Source organism: Corvus moneduloides, chromosome 5 (genome assembly GCF_009650955.1).
Source record: "Corvus moneduloides isolate bCorMon1 chromosome 5, bCorMon1.pri, whole genome shotgun sequence".
NCBI classification, from domain to species: Eukaryota; Metazoa; Chordata; class Aves; order Passeriformes; family Corvidae; genus Corvus; species Corvus moneduloides.
This window is the reverse complement of record NC_045480.1, coordinates 73974411-73997165: the sequence shown is the minus strand read 5'-3', so window position 1 is coordinate 73997165 and position 22755 is coordinate 73974411. Positions and strand designations below refer to the sequence as shown.

Below are 22755 nucleotides of genomic sequence, written 5' to 3'. Positions count from 1 at the left end.
CAACAGCTTTCTCCTTTTCTTAGATGTCTTGCGACACCTCTTTTCAAGACATTACAAAGAACAGTTCAGTGGGGAACACAAACCAGCTTTTAAAAGATAAATATTAACATTTAAAGATTTATTGTATCTGATTTGTTTACTAAGTGCAATTCACAGTTAACACATAACTAACAATACCTTCCTTGAAACCAAGCCAGTATTGACTCATTTAAATGCCAGTTACAAGTCCATAGGAAAAAAGGCCATTGAAAAATGGATGATTTTTTCCCAGTGCCACAGCTACCAGTTCACCATGTCTCAAACAGGCTGGTTTTTCAGTCACAACTGAATTTCTGGGGATTTTTCCTCCCCTTAATAGAAGCAGCTCCCTTTTTTTTTCATTATGTCAAGAATGAGAGCTTGGATTTCAAGTAACAAAAATAAAGCACATGATACAATACAGTGAGGACATTGGTTACAATCTAAAGCTATATTATAACCATCCCAAAACCAGCAACAGTCAAATGCATTTCCAAGATCTCAGGTGAGGAAAGCAATAAAATAATCTCTGGACACAAGGGCATGAATAGTTGGCAGGAGACTGAGTACCTGATGGTCCCCATTTTAAATGGAGTGTAAACTATTCCTCTTTGTTTTGCATGTGAATTCAGGCTCACCCATAAGTCAAAGCAACCTCTGGAATGAAGATGCCAGGGAAAACCCTTCCAAACAGCACCTATAGAGCAAACCCTTCTTCACTTAAATGGCTTTCACATGGCACTGAACTACTGAACATGAACAAGGTGACAGAAAGCAAACTTGTCCTGAGTGAGCGGAACAACACCACAAACTAGGAACAGAGTCCTAGACCAAGCAGAATGATTTCAGGTCTAGGGACAGGAAGCAGCCGTGGGCACAGAGGGATTTTTACCAAAGGCTTTGCAGAACACAACAGCGTTACCCTGTCCACCCTTCACCACGTGGAGCACTCGTGAGTGCTATGCAGCCCTAGCGGAGCACCTCCAAGAACAAGATCAAAGTGAAAGAAAACACAGATACTAACTTAGGTTGACCCCAGTTGATTTATTTTAAGGCACATTACCTGAGTTTTTGAACTTCCGTAAGAACAGTCTGAATGAGTCATACTAAGGCACCTTCATCACACAAGAACTCGCAACAAAACCTAAGTGGCTTCAGAAGTGACTGATGCTCCTTTTACCATTCAACTACCACACAGGCTTTACTTTGTCAAAGGTACCAAAATCAATACTAAAGTGCTGATCCACCGACTGTTAAAACTGTTGCTTAAGTTGCAGGATGATGCAGTTTCCCACTCACAATGCCCACATAACACATTATTTTTACTTCCCTTCAAGGTAAACATAGTCAAAGCTGAACTGAACAGCAATAATGAATGCCCACCCTCCCCATGTACAGAAAACATAAAATGTTGGGGTTTGACTCAACTTGTACCAAAACTGTGCATTAAATGCATAGAAGCTTACTGTCTTCACTTGGCTGGAGAAGTGAACTACAGAAACTGTGTGAGTCAGAAGCAGACTACAAGGAAGTAACAAAATTTGGCCTTAGCAAGGAATTCTCCTTCAGCAAAAGCACTTGTGGTTCTGCCCAGGTGACGCCCATTGCACTGGCCCAGCAGAACCACACCCTACACAGTCTGTCCCAAGGCTCCACAGGCACAAGGAGATGGATGCACAGGTGGTTTTAATTGGAGGTAATGAACACACTAACACATCCCTTCAACCCATGTGCTCTCGGGAGGCAGCCAAGCCCTTTGCCATTTTTTGATCACTGAACTGCTGTGCACACTTTAGCAGATACATACACCTATATGTATGTATGCATACAGCTATGAGGTAATCATGTCACAGATGGAACTTGCCTTGCTGAGAAATGAAAGGAACAGAACCAAACGGATCTTCAGGAGGACTTGTCTGTGGAGCAGCATGTGGCTCCACACTCTTATCTGAAGATGCTCTCCTGTCCACCAGCCTGTCTGTAAAAAACAAAATGAAACAGAACAAAAAATAACGTAAAGTAAAATAAAATAAAAATGGCAGGACTTACACCTATGCAAAGCTATGCACTGTACAGGGTGAGAGAGGAATATATTCTCTGGCAGGGGGTTCTGACAAAGAAAGGGTAGTAAGAAGCACAGCTCTGGCCTGCACAGTTGGTCTGGGCAGCTCCTTCCTACTGCACAGACTGGCAAGGAGACAGGCAGAGTGCCTGGGAGGTTCTGCACCCACACCTGTCCCTGCTGGAGCATCAGGGTGATCCTGAGCCTAACAACAGTCTTTGTGCAATGCTATGAAAGCCGGGCTGGGGGCTTTTTCCCTGTGAAAAAGCAGACTCACTTTGTTGGCTCCCAGTTCTGCCCAGATGATTAAGTGGTTACAGGAGCTGTTTAGGAAACCTACTTCTTCATAATGCTGTCAGAAATGCTGCATCAGATGTCACTTCTGGCCCATCCCTAACTGATGATCAAAGCAACACCAACAACAGAGAAACAACAAGAGCCAGGAGCTCCAATCTGTCACTCCATGTCACAGCTCTCCACAAAGGTGCTCAGTTCAGAAATCCATCCAATTGCACATGACCTTTTACTGAAACCAGCATCATTCTACTAGGAAAACACTCACCAAGTATAAGCAATGTATTCTGTCCTAGGAATTGGATTCCCTTTTACAAGAGAAGTGATTAATCACCCCAGCAGAACCCATCACTGCACACACCATTAAGCCCCTCAACACAGGCAATCTGATGGTAATGCCAGCCTGAGGAATTGTGACATCTTCATCCTCTAACAAACGCTGTGTATATTCACTTAGGTGTTACTGTCATAAACGTGTAAGCTTTAAAAATATTTGCCAGATTCAGAACCATCATTAATTTATGTATAAAGTATCAGTCCAACAATACAAACTAGGCTCCTGAAAAGAGGAAGAAAGGATTCATGTTTTGAACACTACTCAGTTCCACAAACTTACACACCACTGCATGTGAATTATAAAGTACAGGACAGCAGTTGGCTTTAGTAACAGAAAAATAGAACCACTGATCAAATCTACATCTGCAATTCTCTTTTCTCTAGATGGCAAAAAAGTTACTTAGTACTCAACAGCCTTTTTCCCTCATAAGAGATAACCTACATCTAAAGAGAACTCAGCCTTCAACCTTAATACATATCTAAGGAAATTCCAGTATTACGCAGTTAAAGACAATTTTATAGGTACAAGATTTAATTTTACAATAAATCTCCTGATCTCTCATTATTCCAGCCAAGTCTGAGAAAGTACCAGTGGACAACATGAACTATAATTATTGCTGCTTTGACTGCAGCAAAGGCATTAGCACTGCCAGGTATGCTCATATGATCTTTGGCACAAGACCCTCAGCATCAAAAAGCCAAGTTAAAAGGTCTCTGAAGGCTGTGACGTGTGCATCTACATGCACACACAGACACAAACCACCAGTGCTCCCCCTCCTCTGAGGGGCACCGAGCCCCAGGAGCTCAGAGCAGCTGTAAGGCAGCCCACCCATACAGACAAGGCTGCCATCTAGTGTGCTGCTGGCAAGGGAGTAACTCGGGGTTATTTCTGCATTTTCTCTGTGTGAGTGACTAAAATCCCTAATGCTGGTTAGAACTGAGCAGAGCTGCACCGTTGAGTTTAGTTTACTTTTCAGATACAGCCTATCAAGTGTGTTACCACATCCAGCTCTCCTGCGCACTGAATTACCTTGAAGACCTGAGCCCAAAACGTGCCTTGGTTATAATCTTCTTTGGTACTTGCATTTGGACAAAACTTGTGGCTTAACCAAATCAATCTCCCCAAACTTACACAAGTACTGCCAGCAGTCCAGCAGTTATGGATTCTGGAAGTGGACAGTGTTGAGCTCACCTCTGGTTCAAACTAACCTGCTCCAGATTCACGAGTGCATTATTTCAAAAGACTTAGGGCCACATTTGGAAGGAGCATGCTTACAGATGTTCAATTCTACTACTGAATCAAATCCTTAACTCGGATTTGGAAGGAACGCTTAATTTCAGCTAGCACATTAGCCATTCTTCCCAGCTAGCGGTGAGACATTTGACTGTAAAATGTGTGCAGGCTACATTCCCATCTCAGAAACAGGAGTCTGATTCGATCCACACAGGATACAAGGGAAAACTATCATCCAGAGTTTCGCAAACAAACCCACCCAGTCACTTTCCTAAAGGATTAACAGGTAACGTGCACGTCCAATAAGAAAAATACTCAACTGTAGGCAAAGGTAGTTTTTTTAAGTTACTCGAAATTCAACTTTACTGTACTTTTAATTGCAAGAAACTTGCTGATAGACAGCCAAGCATACACAATCTGTTTTTTAATATTGTCACATCTTCCAAGTCCCACTAATAAATCTGATCTCAACAAAACCAGTTATAGGAAGAGTAACTAACAAGCAGGTGTTCAGCAATTAAGAACACAAAGTAATTCCAAGTAAAAACCATGGAAATAACTGACTTCACGAGGAAAAAGTTTATTCAACTATTGCCATATCAGTACAATAAAGCAGCCCTTACATGTAGCCACTCAAAAAGGACAGTACAAAACATTAACATAATGTAATAGATCACTTTTCTTTCAGGCATCTTCAAAGGACATATCAGACCCACAGAATCTTCTGCTCTGGTGTGCAAGAAAAAAGCTGGAAAGGAATAAAGCAAGCAGGCAAAATTCTCTTCCCATCTGACAACATATCTCTGCTGTTGAGAGCCTCTTGTCAGTGAAGGTGACACAAGCAGTGTGGAAGAGCTAAGGTATTACCATTTCTGCAGTAATTGAGCCAGTAACTACCAGTTTCAGACAGTGAGTTCCTAGTGCACACATTTTCAAAAAGGAGAAGGAAAGGAAGACAGGCCCAACTGTGCCCTCAAATGCTCAGAAAGAATGTTGTGTACACAGCCTGCACGGTCCTTGGACAAGCAGGACATGTTGGAACTGCTGAGCAACCACAGAGCCCTCATTTACTGGGAAGCAAAGTAAGCCTTCAAGCGTCCCTTACTTGATCTTAGCAGGTCAAATTCTCTGTCCAGCAGTTCCTCCTCTGTCAACTTGGAAAAATTGTCCTCTCCAAACGGATTCCAACCTGACATATCAGGTGGGTTACTGATGTTCTGCTTTGGGTAACTGGCAATCGCTTCAGCATCAGGAATACCTGACCTGTAGAGTCAGTTCAAGGAAGCAAATAAAGAGAAACATGACAGGATTGGGGATCAGGGTCAAAATCTGAGACATGCTTCATGATACCAAGTCCTACACCCAAGCAGCACACGTGCATTAAGAGCTCATCCCAAAAAATCAGAAGGCCAATTTAAGGCAAGCCTAGTAGGAAGCTATATAAATATATATCCTGGTTTCTAACATCAGTGAAGCTGGACAAATCTGTAGGGTTTTTTTAAATCAGAAAGGAAGGGGGTTTTTTTATTACATACACTGTTGTTGGGCAGAATTCATGAGAAAGCCATCATTTATTACCATTTATTAAGCAAAGGCAGGTCCAAGGGCCACTGCTGAGGGACCGCATCTCTTCTGAGGTGTACATCATGTTAAATACTCAGGTCACACCCCTGAGCACAGGCATTAGCAGCCCTAGGACATCAATGCCAACTACAAAGCTGCTCTTAATAGGGTGTTTGAAACTGCTTTCAGATGCAGATAACCTCATTCAACATAGGCTATTGACCATCCCAAGCAAAGTGGTTAGCAGTCAGCTCCTGGAGTCTTGTCCATGAACAAGAAATACTGGAAGACAGATAGAAATTGTACCAGGCTCATCTGTTAACAAACTGTCTAACTTTGCTCCCAAAATATCCTTTACCACTGAACACCCACTGTCCAACTGCTCTAAGTAATCTCTTACTATCAAAGCAAGTAATTTCTGAGGAAAGGATTTGGCAGTGCTAACCACAATTAGTAATGCAAGCCACGAGTAATCCCCAGGCTCACCTGAGCCACAATTCTTACCTGTTTGTCGGGTAGGGAAGATCTGCCACTGTTCCACCATGCACTGGGAGTGACCTGGGGTAGGAGATTAAGGCCGGTGCAAAGTCTTGTGGAGAAGTGATATATTCAGGGGACTGCACCTGCTGTGCCCGCTGCTGAGCCAGCATCTGCTGCTGCAGGAGAGCCTGCTGGTACTGCTGCACCTGGGGAAATTGGGGCTGTGTTACCAGAACACACACGGGCTGCCTTAATCTCTTCTGCTAAGTAACAGCGCTGCTCTTGCAGCCAAACACACCCACCACTGCCACCCTCCAGAACACACGGGCGCAGAGAAACCGCTCCAACAGGTCAGTGAGACTGGTTTTCTTTTCCAGTGTACTGCCACTTAGATTTTTGTAATTATTGCAACTCAGCTATATGCTACTGCAGCACTGTTAATTGCGTTTTCACCATGCTCTATTCTTAAATCTTAATACAAGATTTCAGGACAGTTTCTCCTCAATTTTTAAAAAATGGACTCTGGCAGTTAACTCTCTTGCTTTTCAAGAAAGAATTGGACATCACTGTCTTCTGTCACTTTGTAATGTAACATGTATTTGTTGCTGTGGCCAGTACTGGAAACTTTAACCAAGTATATTTCAAATAAGCACAGACCTTCTTAAGAAACTCAGGATAGATCCCATCCTATTATTAATACACAAGTGCAACTCCAGACAAGCTTTCATAACCTAGTTTGGGTTAACTTCCCACCAACTAAATACCATTTTAGATGCCCAACTGCACACTATTTACCGTGCCCAGAGCTCAGTACAATTAGCCAGGCACTTCTCTTCCTGCATCTACACAAGAGATTTACAAGCACAGGCTATATTTTAAGACTGTACCATCTCTGTGACATACCATGGCAGGATACTGTGACTGGGCAGGTTGCTGCTGGTACACAGACTGCAGCAACAGCTGCTGCTGGACCATCTGCTGGTGCACTGCTTGGTGATACTGGAAAGACAAAAAACAGCTTTAAAAAGTCACGATGCCCCCTCAGAAATAAGCAGATATTTTAATTAATGCTTCTTCTGACTATCACATCTATGACTTCACAGCATTTTTCAATTAAGATATCACATAATCAAGAACCAGCTTGCAATTGAGTCACCGCATTTTAATCACTCTGTTTGGAAGCTTTTTCCTTCCCCCACTCCCCAGCCAATTCTTAACAACAACAAAAAAATCAGACTACATATTCAGCACTGGTGCACATACAACCATCTACTGCAAGCACAACATCATCACCCATAATCACTCCTAACGTTTATCCCAAGCTCCTTTAACACAAGGGTAAAGCCTTTATTTAAGTCACACAGTGATGATGCAAAGCAAGATGGAATTCAGAGTCACACTGCAAGAACAACACAGCTCAAGGCAAGCAACTTTCTAGGACAAACATTACAGGGCCTATGAAGGGACAAACCAATACTAAGAAGGGACAGAAGCTCTTTCAGCTGGAAAAGTACAGGCAGCAACGGCAGAAGTGTGGAACTGGCACATGATTCCAAGCGTTATAACCACCCACAATACGTCTCAGACACTTGTCTAACAGATCTGACTGTACCTGCTGGATATAAGCATCCTGCATGGCAGGCTGGTGCTGTTGGTGCTGCAAGTGGTGCAGCTGCTGCAGTCTCCAGTCTCCCTGCTGCAGCTGCTGGAGCACCCTGTGCTGCTGTGGGGTGGTCCCTTGGGACTGTGAGATGTCTTGGCCGTTCCCTGGGCGCGTGGTTCCTGTGACAGACAACACTACTGACATCCAGACCCCTCAGCTTCAGCCAGAGCTCTCCCTGGCAGTTTGACACCTCAAGCTGACACTGTCTGTGAACTTCTTTTCCCAGTCTGACAACCAGGACACCTGGCAGACACCACATTTACTTCTTTGAAAGTATTTCCAGGCCTGAAAATGAACCATTTCTACCTGCAAGATGCTGGAAGATTCCTCTGGTCTCATGACAGCAAGCTGGGTTCCAGAGTTCTGCTTTACTAACACTTAAGTTACACACTGCAGGATCTCAGACCCTTACCTCAGAGCATAGAGCTTTTGTATGCATCCAACACAGACGTATTTTGCATTTTTTTCCCCTAAGGAAAGTATTAGCTCACTCATCAAACTCCCTTAAACAGAACACCTGATTAATTTTGCCATTCAATTGCTTTTGCAATCTTTTAAGAAACAGTTACTACCATAAATTTCTTTCTTGCACAATGTGGTTTATATTCCTGAAACGCCCAGGAATGATCTGTTCCTTGTCCTAACAGAAAAAGCTTTTCAAGTTGGATGTTATGTGGATCCCACCTAGTAAAAAGTACTTACACCTGGGACACAAACTTTCCCAGTGGCCTTTTGATACTTCTCCAATACCATCCCTGAAGCTACTCTTCTGCAGCAGACACATAACAGCATGAAGTGCAATCAGAAAGTGTTCTAGGTATAAATGTCAACTATTTAAGTGAATATTTAGCAGAGCCATAACTCTTTCTGTATGAGAAAAAGAACAAGAATTTTTCGAAAACCCATTTAACTTGACTGAGTCTCCCCTAATTCCTCCTGCACTCGCAGTGCCATGTGGGATGAATCTGTCAGTCATGAGAAAAGTGACTTGCTTCCAGCCTACGAATACCACCAACATATTGGTGCTACCCTCATGACTTCTTGAGGCACAGGAGAATATTCTTCCTACTACAAAAAACCCAGTCTGATACAGAAGGGCTCTGTACTTTTTGTGAATTATTTGCAAGTCAAAACAAGCATGAACTTCTGTCTGCAGTGGGCAAGTTAATTCAAAAACCAGTGTTAAGCATAATGATTAAACACCTTCACTTCTCAATCTGCATTTAGTTTTTGTGGCACCTCAAATTTACACTTCACACATTGAAAGTCTTTCAGAAATGATGAAGATTTGGTTTTTGGTATATAAAAAAATAAGACAGATTAAAACTGAATTTTAACTGTTATCCCTAGTAGAGCAAGAAGAATAAAGGCACAGTTCCTTCTTGGTTTGTTTTGGTCCATCCTTAGACTTTAAGTTACCTTTTTGCCCACGACTACCGAATTCCCCAGGAACTTGTACTTTGACAGGAGTTGCTGAGCTCTGGATCGCCAGAACACTGGAAGGGGCAGTGCTTGAATTGGCCTTTGGTCTTTGTCGTGGTGCAATTGAGGTTTCTGTTGGTCCAACAGCATCAGTTATTCTGAAAGGGCAATTTTTCCCATATAAGATACTTGATGAAAAGACAACTATTTCTACTTCAAATTACACATGGTACATCTCTCAATAGCTCAGTTATGTCTTAATCATGTGCTACTCTACTTCTGCACTGCACGTAAATATCTTAAAATTTGCTTCCTAAAACTCCAGTCCTGTGCATGAGTCCACAACCCTGTAATGAGAAACATGACTACTGTTCATATGTACAAGAAACACAAGAAAGGAAAACCTTACGTGCTAGGTCAAATTATTTCTACTTATACTAATTTCTTACGGTTTTGTTTCTATTTTTTGCAAACAGAGCTGATAATGACAGCTGAATATAAAAATATCCGAGTCACACGTGCTGGTAGGTTCAAACCCAAACAACTTTGATTAACAAGGAATGAAAGGGTAAAGGATTTATCCAGCACCAGCCTAAAGTGCATACACAGTCTATCATAGGAGAAATCAGAAGCATGAATAAGAAGTTCCAAGGTTTTGGGTTTGTTTTTACTAACAAGGACAAAAAAGTTAATATTTTTCCATAAAAAACAGAATTTGTCAAAAACAACTAACAAAACCCATTTACCTACAAAATATCAGGCTCTCGGTTTCGCTCCCGAGATTCTCAATATAATGAAAAAAGCAAAGGAGTGGAATCCAAACAGACTTGAAGCTCTTAGAAATGCAGTTTATCTAATGACTTCTTTTACTGAGGTAATATTTCATTTATTAACAAGAGTATGAAGATGGGTTTTAAACAAACATGTATCTTAGTAACACTAGGAGAAAGAAAATGTAAAGTCACATCCTCTGCTCACCTTGCTTTTATTTGGCTTTTTCTAGCAGCTGCCTCACTAGCTGTCATGGGTTCAGGAAGAGTTGAAGGGACAGGAGAATTCTTGGGAAAAATAAATATGAATAAATTAAAAAACCAAAATCCTGAAAGAAAAAAATTCATTACATATTGAAGAGGAATACTTGGATTCAAGACCTCCACATTACAAGGCTTCATGCAGAACTCACAGCTGTAGATGGAAACGGTTTTATCTTAACAGTACCTCTATATCCTCTCAATCTGTTGCAGAAGTAAAGCAGAACCTGACTGGTCTGACTGTTTTGTCAACTACTTCACTTCATTTTCACTACCAGCTATCAACAATAAAATACAACATGTTCTGCAAGCACTTTTGTGCGAGTGCACAGAGACTTACTTCAGCCTCAAGCTCCAGAACTAAAGCAAAGCCAATCTTGGGAGGAAACCGTTCTTAGCACACTTGGCTCTTCAACCAGAAGACAAATTTCAGAAAACCATGCAGCACCAAAGCTTCTACAGGGTTTTATCTTACCCCCACCTCAATCACATTCCTGAATGACTTCCACACCATCTAGATTATGTTTTACAAGTAATACGGCAGCTGGGGACAAAGAAGGAAACCCATCGTCTCTAATGACAAATGCACGTAAGGAACGCAAATCTAAATCTGGTCACAAATGATAGAGACAGTTAACTATCAAGTATTTCAAGACTTCCTCGTTTATTTTAGTTTGTGCTTCCAAAAGGCAATGCTCAAATTTACGGAGCACCTCCCTGTGCAGTGATAAAGGAAAAAAGGAATTCAAAACGATCTCAGAAAGTTCACTTGTCTGCCTCTGAAGACAGAGCACTACAACTGATACCTGTTGCAAACTCAATTTCAGATGGATTTTTCCTGATACTTGCCTTGAGAACCACTTTATAATACTCAACATTAGCTAAGTGTCCCCAAATTCCATGGCACAGTAATTACACCTGTGAAGCAAGTGATCTTGCAGACCAAGCTCAGACCCCCATGGAAAGCAAGGGTAAGAACGCAGGCTGACCCAAGTACTGCTGTGTTTGCTCTCCAGCTCACTGGAGCCTCCCAGCAGACTAACAAAATTGCTAAGGACGATTAAGAGAAGGGTTTATCAAGAGCAAACAACACACGCTCTTGACACTCCATTTACAACGTTAAGCCTTCTACTGCCACAAGGTTAACAACTGCATATTTCATATTGATTGTATTAAGAGACTGCTAATGGCTAAATCCTAAGCCAGGTATTGGTGCAGCATCAATGCAGTTCATGAAACTATGCCCTCAAAATTAAGAGCATATTTTGCTTACGGAGAACTCATACTGCGTGTACACAACATCAGCTTGACGTGGTCTCTGCTGTGTTTTACATTTAGGAACCAGGCATATGACAGAACTGACCTGATCTGTCAGCTAATCTGATGGACTTGTCAATGCTACCTATATAACACACTGAAAATATTGAAGGAATTCAAGAGTACTTACATTAATATTCGACACTGGACAATCCTTTTTGGCAATTTTAAAGGCAAAGTAAGACACTTGAAAGATATCAGGTCTCTGCTCTTGATCTGGTTCAAGCATATATCCTGCAAAAATTGATAAAGACATATCACTGCTAGATCTCAGAAAGCCTGTTGAGACAGCATGCTACCAGCAAGGAGAAATTCAGCAGTTCCACCAAATCAGCTTACCATCAAACAGTCATTTCCACTGTTATCTTGGGTTCGGGGGATTTTTAATACTTTTTGTCAAGTCAAATGGTTTACAGGGTCAAAACCAATTGTAGAACATGTATGCTGCTTGATATCCTGACACTCAGCTGTGCAAAAGGGAGCTAAACTGAAGTAGGAATTAGTAACTGCAGAGAGAAACAGCACAAAACCAACTCACAGTACTAACATTTCCCAGGGTTAATACAAAATTCACTGTAGCTAAAAGGAGATTGACAGATCTTACTGCATCATGCTAAGGTTTATCATTTTTTTGTCTGTAGGTTTCATTGACTATGAACAATCTTGCATATAAAAAAATACAGTATCATGAATAAAAGGACTTTTCCCTGACAAGACACACAATTCCTGATACTCCCTCTCAAACATTTGCTTCCCGAATTAAAACGTTTGGTGTTTTTCCAAGAAATCAAAGTTACTGTATATTGTCTCCAACATAACAGAGTATACATAATCAGGCAATCTTGCCTAGATAATCAGAGAACCTAAATACACAATAAAATATGCTTTCTAAAAAAATCCTAAGCCTCTAAAAATGCTCTGCTATGAAGTAATGAACAACCTATCAAAATATAACTTCTCACTTTTGACAAGCAAAGTGAACGACATTTGCACAACTGCTCAGTAGTACAGCCAACCTTACACATCATTTTAAAAGAAATCCTCAATAGGTTGAAAAAATAGTTTTAGACAGATTCTAGAATTTTACACAAAACCATTAGTACATGTTCTGTACAGTTCACTGCAAGTTTAATTTTTAAGAGATTTTACAAAATAACAGATTCCAACACTCAGTTGCAGCACCATGACATGGAAGCAGAAGACTCACTGAAGTGACTCCCGCCACTTGACTCTGAAATGTAAAATTCATGGGCTGGATCATGTCCAGCTTGCTCCTCCCCAGCCTCTGCCTTGTAAAAGAGCAGAGAGAAAGGCCACAGTTCCTGAAATACCTTTTATGACCAACTGCAGCTTTTTATGGCTTCCACTCCAAACGGAAAGAAGGGAAGTTTACATAAGGACATTCTGCCCCACCCACATATATTCCATGTCAGTATTGCTCATCTTGGCACAGCAGTTCACTGAATTAAAAAAATCTGCATTCAGACATAGGAGAAAAGATTAAAACCCATACTCTTCTAAAAAAAAAAAAAGTAACACTGTGACAGAGAAAAGTACTTAAGTCATTTGAAAATTTGTCTCATTTTGTCAGTACTGGCAGAAGGCAAGTGCTTGCCATCACAACTGCTGTTTCTCAGTTATGAACGTGCACTCAAAAAAGTGTTTTGGATTCGGCATTGCCTATTACATAAAAGTATCAAATACTTGGTCAACACATCCATAACTTAAAGTTCTAAGAGCTCCTACTCGAACCTTTTGAATTTTTCATATTCTGTCCATCTCACTCTTTCAAGTGAGCCTACTTTAAGTGGAAAACAAAGACAATACTGATGGTTACTGTAAATATTAGCTCCCACATCTCTGTGCCTGGGTAATGCATGATTCACAAGCCTCAGAGCTGCTTCTTGTCCAAAAATCTCTCTTCGTACACTTTGCCAGAATGTATGCCAAACTTTTGCCAGAGTTCATGTCCAACACTTGGGGTTGCACAAAATTTTCCTGATTTTTATTCCAGTATAAATCATGGAACTACTATAAAATTATCCCCAGTGCAATTAATCTTAGCACATTGACGTTGCTATGCTAAAGCTGCGCTTCAAATTCATCTAAGCACAACTGTCCAACTTGCACAGAAAATACCGTCAATGGTCTGACATTCCACAGAAAATACACACTTAAGAGCAAAAAGGAAGTATGAATAAAAAAAGCTAAATAATAAATACAAGCACTCTTTGCATTCCCCCTATTCCTTTGGGGTTTATGGACACCTAAGGGAAAAAAAAAATCATCCTTGAGTCCCAGAGAAACCAAAAGGTTCCTTGAGCTTCAGCAACACTCTTGGGGAGTTGAGAGGCACAGCTGAACGCAGCAGGTCTTTACACTGATGGTGCTCAGCAGCACTTGCTGTGCTTTTCTGGCTTTATGAGATGAAAGAGTTGCTGCAGTGCCTGTGTACTTACTTATCAAGCAGTGAACGCTGTGGGAGTATCGCGAGCCGTCTGGGATAGTAAAGCTTCCATCGCAAATGGCAACCTGACTTTCTCCGAAGGGAAGTGAAAAGAAGCAGAGCTTATACAGCAAGCAGCCCAGTGCCTGTGAAAGACAAACACAGGCCCTGTGAGGGGATGAGGGCAAGCCCCTTGCCACAACACGGCAGCACCAACAAGACGCTCCACCCTGGCTACAGCAGCTGTTCACACTCTGTGTAGGAGCTGCACTTCGGAACACAGCTGATGCAATGAGCTGATGGATCAAAAGCAGCTCTAGCAACACTTGCTCTTCCACAGATTCCTGTAGCAAACCAAGTACAAACCAGAGCATACCAGGAGCTGCATTCTCAGTGTCCTATCACCCAGAGATATCACAACTCTTTGCACTAAATTACGTATTTGTTTTCTTCTCTGCACATCAACTAATAAAAAGCACCTTTCTTGACCATGCTGCCAATAGGTTTCCATGAGAAATCACTAGGGACTATCAACCAGAAACTAGAGCCAACAAAAGAAGAGAAGTTCTACATCACATTCCCCTTCCTTTAAATTAAAAGAAAAAAAAAAATCAAATGTGGGATTTATTATATTTACAAAAAAATCTAACTACCCAAGCTATCTCTACTGTTGTGTTCTACAGCTGCCCAATGTATTTCATTTTCCAATAATTAATTTTTCAGTCAGTCAATGGCAGTTTTAATTCCCCCTCCTTAACCAGTCCCATATATCATCCTACCTGGTTTTTTTCTTACCCAGATATCTGCCTTGGTAGTAATTGGCTTTCTTCCATACAGATTGATCATCTCAGGAGCTCTGTATGAAAGTGTTGTGTACCTAGCAATATAAAATAGAGAGGACATAGTTGAAAACCTTGCCTCAGAACTGAGAGGATGTTTTCCCCATCTGCCATGCACACACCAATCACACAAGTTTCAGACATGTGCCTGGAATTGTCTTGCACAATCCAAGTCATTACTGCATTTGCAGCAGCACAAATAGTACCTGAAGCAGCAATATTAACTATCATACTCAAGAATAAGTCTTCAGTCAGCTAATATTTGCTTTTAGTGTTATTTCCCCAAAAGCATGGACTTTTGCCAGAGTGACTGTGCCAGTCATTTCGGAGGGGTAACTGCAGGGTCCTACAAGGGCTCTCCCTGTCTCACACTGAAACATACCAAATGCAGATTTCATAACACTAACATCTCAAAACAACTGTTAAACTGGTACTTCAAATACTTCAGAGGTGGAAAAAACCTGTATCACTTCATGACTTGAAAACAAGCAGCCTGTATGTAACCCTCTGCAGTAGTTAGCCCAGAAGAGCAAAACCAAGGTAATACATGTTTTCAAGAGTGTGTCTAAGAAAAGTTGAAATACTTTTCTGATCAGTCTTAGGAAAATGAACATGGACCATACTCTGTAAATGAGACTACATAAATCCATTGCAATGCTTATTTACATCAGTTGTTATCTCAGCAAGTATTTGCGTAGCAGTATTGAAACAGCACAAATTAAAAGCATCCAACTCCTACATTGGCCAGGAGCCAGACATATATTTTTGAACAATTGAATTTCAGAACAGCATGCTTTTTTCCAACAGTTTTATTTTTAAGAATCTCACCTTTGAAAAACAATCTGTGAGTAAATGGAGGAAATGTTATCAAATACCTCCAGTCTTTTACTAAATTTACGCCAAAATTAATTCAAGATCGGCCATTAATTTCAATTCATCGGTGATACATGCACACCGCACTATAATACATGGAGCTTCCTGGCAGCACAGTCATTGCTTATGACAGGTCACCTAAAAGTAAACTTACTTTTTAATTTCTTCTTCAACCATATTAACACCATCTCTTTGAGGGTTCAGGTATTTGTTAGTGGCACTGCCAAAATCACAGAGAACGTAGTTCCCATTATCATTTAACAATAGATTCTCCACCTTGAAAGGAAATCAACACACAAAAAGCAGGTTAATATAACAGCATTCATTTCCAGGTAAAGTGTTATTACATATTCTCACACACAAGCAGGAAGTTTTCAGCAAAATCAACTGCTAAACTTAGTTTTAGCAATAAATGATGTCCTATGGTTAACGTCTGTTTATAGCTCCACCAACAGCAAGCTCCCAACTAGAAGTCTGTCTTAGGGAAACCTCTCCTATATCCTCAACCCTTTTCAAGCAGATCACTGATTTTAGCCTGGATTTTCTTATGGTGAAATTCATACCTTCAGATCCCGGTGAACTATAGGTGTTTTGCACTGATGCAACCTGGCAACAGCTTCACAGGTGTCACAAAATATTCTCATTACTTCTGACTCGGTGAAGCCTGTCTGCAGACGCTGGTTCATCTGGTTCACAACTTGCCCAGCTAAGGAAAGAAGAGACATTTCTTTCAAGTAATTCCTATCAAGTACAGAAGTAAAAGCTTACTTATATGCAATAAATCCATAAATATGATGTAAGGAAGTTTTCCACAGTTACTGTATTTGAACAAAACAAACCTGGTTTTCCAACTCCACACTCTTGTATCACCCTAAACAGAAAAATTATTGGCTCAAATGAAAACAATCCAGTCCCTATGGCTGAAACATGTTTGAAACCAACTGCTGCACACACAAAAAAGCATCCATCACACCAATACGTCACCTCAAAACTGTCTCTTGCATTGGGATCCATAACCCAAACTCTGTCAGCCGACTGAGCTCATTAATTCACTCTCTAGACACCCTCTCTGTCTTTCTGGAAGACAGAGGAGGAAGAAAGGGGAGGCAGGGAAGGGGGCAAAAAAAGCCCTGAACTTCCTCCAAGGAAGAAGACCTCCCTTTCCCTTTTCATAGGTGTCTTTTAAGATTGGGAATCTGTACTTCCCTGTTTCTTGCAGTAATTTTACCAGACAACACTAAGCTCTTCCTACCACAATGCTCACTGCACACAGAAATGACGAAGGACTCTTGCAGAGATGCAGCAGGGCCTTGGTGGGCATTCTGTCAAACAAGGATGCTTGGAACACAGAAAGCCCAACACTGTCAAGTGATCTGACAGCTGTCGTCCACGGGGCTATTTACCAGGATCATTAGGGAAAAAGTACTACTAACAGCGAGTCAGAACTGAGCTCCCACAAAGGTACAGAAATTCACCCATACAAGCAGAGTAAAAGGCCAAAAATGTGGCCATTAGTTTTCAACTTCTCCTTATTCCATTCCCCAAAATGTACATTAAGGTTGTTTTTGGCTCCTTATGGTACAGACTGCACAACCTGTAATGCTTACTGCTTCTACTGCAAATATAACCCACATTCACCCCAGCTCAAAGTATTCTTTGAGCAGTACAGACCACAGGATGGCTTCTTGCTAGGCTCAAAGTAGTTGCTTTGTAGTTGCAGCACTGGTTCCACTATCACCACTTACTTGGGTTAACCACCACCTCATACTATGAGGCCAGCACCCAGTCTCCCTAGATTTTAGATAAACCTCACTTCAACTTAAACACACTGGCAAGTTTATTCCACACATATGGGACGTGGGGGAAAAAACCCCAAACCAGACAGTCCCTGACTTAGATATTGTTTGAAACAAAGTTACATTGTAAAGCAGGAACACAGGGCGAATATCTTTTTGGACAGCACTATCAACCCTAACTTTAATATGCCCATTTGTAGCAAATCACCTGTCAGGTAAAGCTTCTTCAATGCTGTCATCTAAAACAAAACCAGCAGAGGGAGAAAAGTGGTGAAAATTTGCCCATTTTTCCCATCAAGTTATGTTCCACATACATGTTGCTTAGCTCCACCAGCAGAACAGCACAACTGCACTCCATACGTAGAGAATTAATTTCCCTGTTTATAACCATACTTAATTACACAGCTTTGTGAAACTCACGTTTTGCCCAGTGCCTAAGTAGCAATGCCAACAGAAAAGTGAAACGAACTACCTGGATTCCAGCTGTAACACATACGTGTTAACCCCTTCTATTAAGAGAACAGTTTTAAGTAAAATCACAGGTGACAGTACAAACATTTTCCTCTGGAAACCTAGGAGGTGACTCTTACCTCGACAGTACTCCATGAGGATGAGCACCTCCCAAACGTTATCACTTAGCAAGTTGACAGCACAGTCCAAATAGCTCACAATGTTCTTGTGCCCAGATAACTCTTTCTGAAAAAGAAAACGTGTATTACGTTTCAGTACCGAGAAAATTAAGAGAGATTTTCAGTTGCCACTGCAGCACTGCAATAAATTCCTTTTGCTTGGGAACCAGACGTACTAACCAAACTGACTGTGGTATCAAAAACATATTTGAATAATTCCTTCAGAAGTTATTCATGTATCAACCCTAAAGCCAGCATCAGTTCCTGGAAGTACCGGCAGAAAAACAGGACCACAGGATCAAAAGCAAGAGCTGTCTAGAAACACTGGAGAGGCATTTGATGTGTGTACGCTACCACCTGACACATTGTCCAGTTCCAAATAATGGCCTTCTTACCATAATGGTGATTTCTCTCTTGCAGACGTTGAGGTCTGGCACGTTATTCACGCACATTCGCTTCAGCGCGCAGCGGGTCCCGCTGGGGGTGCGTACCAGAAACACGGTTGAGAAGCCACCTGGAGAACACAAGTACAAAAAGGAGAAGCTACTTGAGTTTGTTGGTATTCCTCTAGTCAACATCACTACATACTAAGGATGAGCAACAAAGACTATGTCAGCCATTGAGTGACAAGTAACAACCACTTGAGAAGTTAAATATTTGTTACCTCAACCCATTTCTCTTAAACCAACTATTCATGACAAAACTATTGAAGTCTTACTATTTTCTTACAACATTACACGAAAGCATTAGAAAAGCATTTTCACATTCAAACGAACGCATAAAGCACAGAACGACTATGTATTGAGATATCAACCGTGAAGTACTTTCAGGGTCATTCAAAAACCTGAATCAAGTGAAGGTACATTAATTCCCTAAACCCACATCCTAATATATAAAAAGTAAAATTTTAGGAAAAAGTCTTGAGAGATACTGAAGAGGTCACGTGACTGTTCAGGTTAGCCTTAATAGCCTCCCTGGAGGCCCAGAGAGCACAAGCAATCAGCCCTAATGAAGTGTTTTTATTTAAACCACACTGAACGTGCAAAGTAGAATTAAGCAATTTCCCACAACCAGTCCCACCAGGAACATTCTTAGTCCAACAGTGCCATGAACTGGGAACCACATAGTCGAGCCCACTTTCCAGTATGAGGGGTTTTTTTCTCTCTTCACTGGTAGGGAAGAATCAAGGAAGCAAGGAAATACACACACAAGTGAAACAACCCACACAGAAAGTAATTCTCAATTCTCGGGAAACCAAAGTGAAAACCAACACTCCGCTGTTTTATCTGCCTCCTGTTAGTCCTGCCTGCTGCTCAAGAAGGCCACACTGGCATCACCTCAAGGCTCACATGCACAGCTTTCCCACAGTTATAGGAAATCCACCTCACAGGAGAGCTCATGTAAATCCCTGCTTTCCTTAAGTGATTGCTCTCTGATCGAAAGCCAGCTGGCACCACGGGAACTTTGTACTAGGGCAGGAGCATCAGGACAGAAATACGTAAATTAAAATAATTAACTATGCAGATAATCAGGCAGCCAATTGAAATGCACACATTTCATGGTACCCAGCAGCATCTGCAAGTCATGTTTATGAAGTATAATGTACCTCATTTGATGCAAGTCTCACGTGCTTGAGGAAACACGCACATAATCATTGCCACTCAAGAAGCTAAGTTTTATTAAAGAATTTCTCTTGAAGATTAAATATTTATTATTTTTTAACTTAATTCTCATTCAGTCAAATGACATGCCAGGCTGTCAAAGCAGAATTACTGCCAAGTTTAATTCAACAGCCTCACCCTAGTTTACACAGGGCCTTCTCAAAAAATTCACAGGACACTCACTCTTAACAGCTTGAGGTCTAATGCTGAACTCCAGCTGGGACTGAAGTGATCCAAGAGGGCCCCCGAACACCAGCCTGGGGAATTCTGCCAGAGTGATGTGCAGACCTTCGTTAGCAGAAGAGTTTTTGTACTGTCCTCACAATAAAACTATTTGGTTTTTAAGCACCAATATTTGACCAAAAACACAAAGCAGTAGTCAGGTAAAGCACAAGAGTCATGATAAGAAGATAATAATCACTTCTTGACTTTTTAACCAGTTTTGTAGCCTTGAAATTCTCTCTGACTAGCAGGAAGACAAAACAGAACTCCAGATATCAAGTTTCCCTGACAACTGTTCTGATGTAACCTGAGCAGACACGACTGGGTAAAAAGCCATCAGTGGAAAGTAGCGAAAAGCCCCTAAATCCTCAGCCAAGTGCTGTTCTTGCCATTAGGTGGCGATATCAGCCAGCAGTTGAACCCTAGGGACTGTAAAAGCAGACCTGATCCTGGTTTTGGCAAGAAGCAGATCCCTGATCTTGAATGGTTTTCCATCAGTAAATACCACCGCTGTAAAACCCTTTCCTCCAAGAGTCAAGTGGCACAACCCTGAGCAAGACCCGACCAGGTGAACTGTCCTGATAACAGCCCACGGGTTTTCTCACTGCTCCCCTTCCTGTTCTCTCCCTCATCGCACCGGGCTGTGTGGGGCTCAGTTGCTGACTGGCACTACAACACAAAAAGGAGCTTCATCTCTTTCAGTCTTTTATTTCCACCAAAGTCACTCGAAGTTTAACTTCTCAGAAGTTACACAGGACAGCCACACTGCACTTTTCCCTGGAATGCTTAGTAAGAAGCCTTTCAACAGCATTTGCAGCTATATAAGCCAATAGATACTTAGCAGAATAAAACTCCTTAAAAAGCTCACACCTCTTTCTTACCTTTCTGTCCTTGAACTGTCTTTTTGTCACCTTAACTATGCACTTTTGGGATCTTAATATCAGCTAACCAGCAATGATTTGGGCTTTTTCTGGGCTGGGTTTCTTTGTTTTTAATGAAATTCTACATCAGCCACATGTGTTTGGTTTTTTCCTTTGCGTATTTAAGGTCAACCTTGACTAACTCCACAGGCCTCAACATGCCATTTACACTTTACCATGTTACACTCCTGAAACTCCAACCAGGAAACAGTGGAGCTGTCAGAATTCTAAGTACCCTATTTGCCTACTCAGGTAGAACAAAACAAGGCTGAAAAATCTTCCAGCAACTTTACCATCTTTCAGACTGCTGAGAGCCACTTTGTGGAGACAGTCTAGAAGAGTATTAACAAAGACATTCTGAAGAAAGTTACGCATATTATGTACATAGAGACAATAAGGTTTTTTAAATCATACAGATTTTTTGGAAACATATCTAAGTACCAAATGTTGTTTCTCCAGGTAGTGAACCTCTTGCTTATTTATCCGAATCTCAGACAAACAGTACAGAATTTCAGGCACAGAAGGATTTTGCCTCTACAGTAACATACAGCAACCACTAATCACATCTGTAAAAGCTGAACCAGGAATGGCAGCTACTACAGTATAAATGGTTCCTTACAAATCCATTAAAACGTGGCTGTTTTGGAGACGTGACTGAGTTTTTAGCATCCATTTCCATTCAGACAAATAAAATACGTTTTGATAAAGCTAACAATTATATAAAAGTGTATTTGCAGATATTCTATTTACATCCGTTTTTTCTGCACATTTCAAAACCCGAAATGAATGAAGAAATAAATGAATAAACCAACAGATCCTAGCTGCTCTCATGTGCCTATGTAATGTGGACAGTTAGGTATTTAGGAGCTTTCTCAACAACTCAATATAATCTTGGGCTCAGGAGGACAGTTTTTAAAGACATGAAGCCTTGGACCCGTGAGCCCTAAGATGGGTTCTAAGGCCAACACGACTGCCTCCATTACAGCACAGCTCCACGCTGGCTTTACATTCCCTGTGAAAAGCTGTTCTTAATAAAGCTCAGCGTAAAGCTATTGTTAACAAAGCCCAACAACAACCTAAAGGATAGTTTATTTCTAATTTGAAGTCTGCTCCCAAGACAGGCTCTCAGCCTCACATGACCTTGGTCAGGGTGATAGCCTTGTGTCCCTCTTCACAAAGCTATAGAAACAGGTTCGAGTGCAATTATTTCCCTGTGACCCATCTACCCACACATACCATGCTAACCCTCTTTTCCCCCAGTTTTGCAAAAAGATGGCTATCCATCCACATGCTAATTTCCTTTAAAATATCAGGTCTGGCTTTTTGGCATTCCAGATAGTCTCCCACACAATGATAAATTTCAGTACACTTACCTGTGTTCTGAATCAACTTCTGCACTTAACAATACTTTCACTGCTAACTTACTCTGAGAATCACTTGATGCCGGGCCACTTGTACATGTCTGCTCCCTGTTAATTCCAGAGACAGATCTTCAAGACCAGGCTGACCTGGAGCCAGAGCCACCCCACTCCAGAAGTGACCTGCCTCCCAGAACTGAACAGCCTTCCAAGCACTGTAGCTGCAAGGCCAATGCACTGAAGAGAACCAGTTTACGGACTATGAATCCACTTAAAACACAGAATAAGACCAGTTCAAGCATGAATGCCCTGCAAACAGGCTCCAGCAATACGAACAAATAAAACCTTACTGCAAGTCCGTAATGATGGAGAGCAGTAAGACCCTATCAAATGTTTTAAGCATCTTTCTTCCAGGTGAAAAAAAAAAAAACCACCAACCCAAACACCACTCAACCCCCCCCCCCCGCCCCCCACTCTGATCTCTATATCTTATGTGGTACTCAGACACAAAAGAAACCAGTGTCCAAAGGCAAAGGACATGAAGAAGAAACTCCAAAAAGAATTAGTCCTTCTCCACAACAAAAGCACAGC

General features: G+C 41.3%; 1 protein-coding gene across 4 annotated transcripts in view; it reads right to left on the bottom strand.

The window, feature by feature from the left end:
• The window catches only part of BMP2K (BMP2 inducible kinase), a 50352-nt gene that overhangs the window by 12749 nt on the left and 14848 nt on the right, over positions 1-22755 (bottom strand). Inside the window, exons 2-15 of one of the 4 annotated variants that reach the window (XM_032109020.1) lie at positions 18399-18517; positions 17965-18070; positions 16142-16284; positions 15733-15854; positions 14662-14743; positions 13880-14012; positions 11551-11654; positions 10051-10130; positions 9070-9230; positions 7600-7769; positions 6891-6986; positions 6012-6208; positions 5050-5207; positions 1883-1996 (exon numbers count right to left, since the gene is read on the bottom strand). In XM_032109020.1, the coding sequence (XP_031964911.1) occupies positions 1883-1996; positions 5050-5207; positions 6012-6208; positions 6891-6986; positions 7600-7769; positions 9070-9230; positions 10051-10130; positions 11551-11654; positions 13880-14012; positions 14662-14743; positions 15733-15854; positions 16142-16284; positions 17965-18070; positions 18399-18517 (1785 nt within the window). The remainder of the gene's footprint in view (positions 1-1882; positions 1997-5049; positions 5208-6011; positions 6209-6890; positions 6987-7599; positions 7770-9069; positions 9231-10050; positions 10131-11550; positions 11655-13879; positions 14013-14661; positions 14744-15732; positions 15855-16141; positions 16285-17964; positions 18071-18398; positions 18518-22755) is intronic. The other 3 variants (XM_032109021.1, XM_032109022.1, XM_032109023.1) reach the window with 3 other exon arrangements.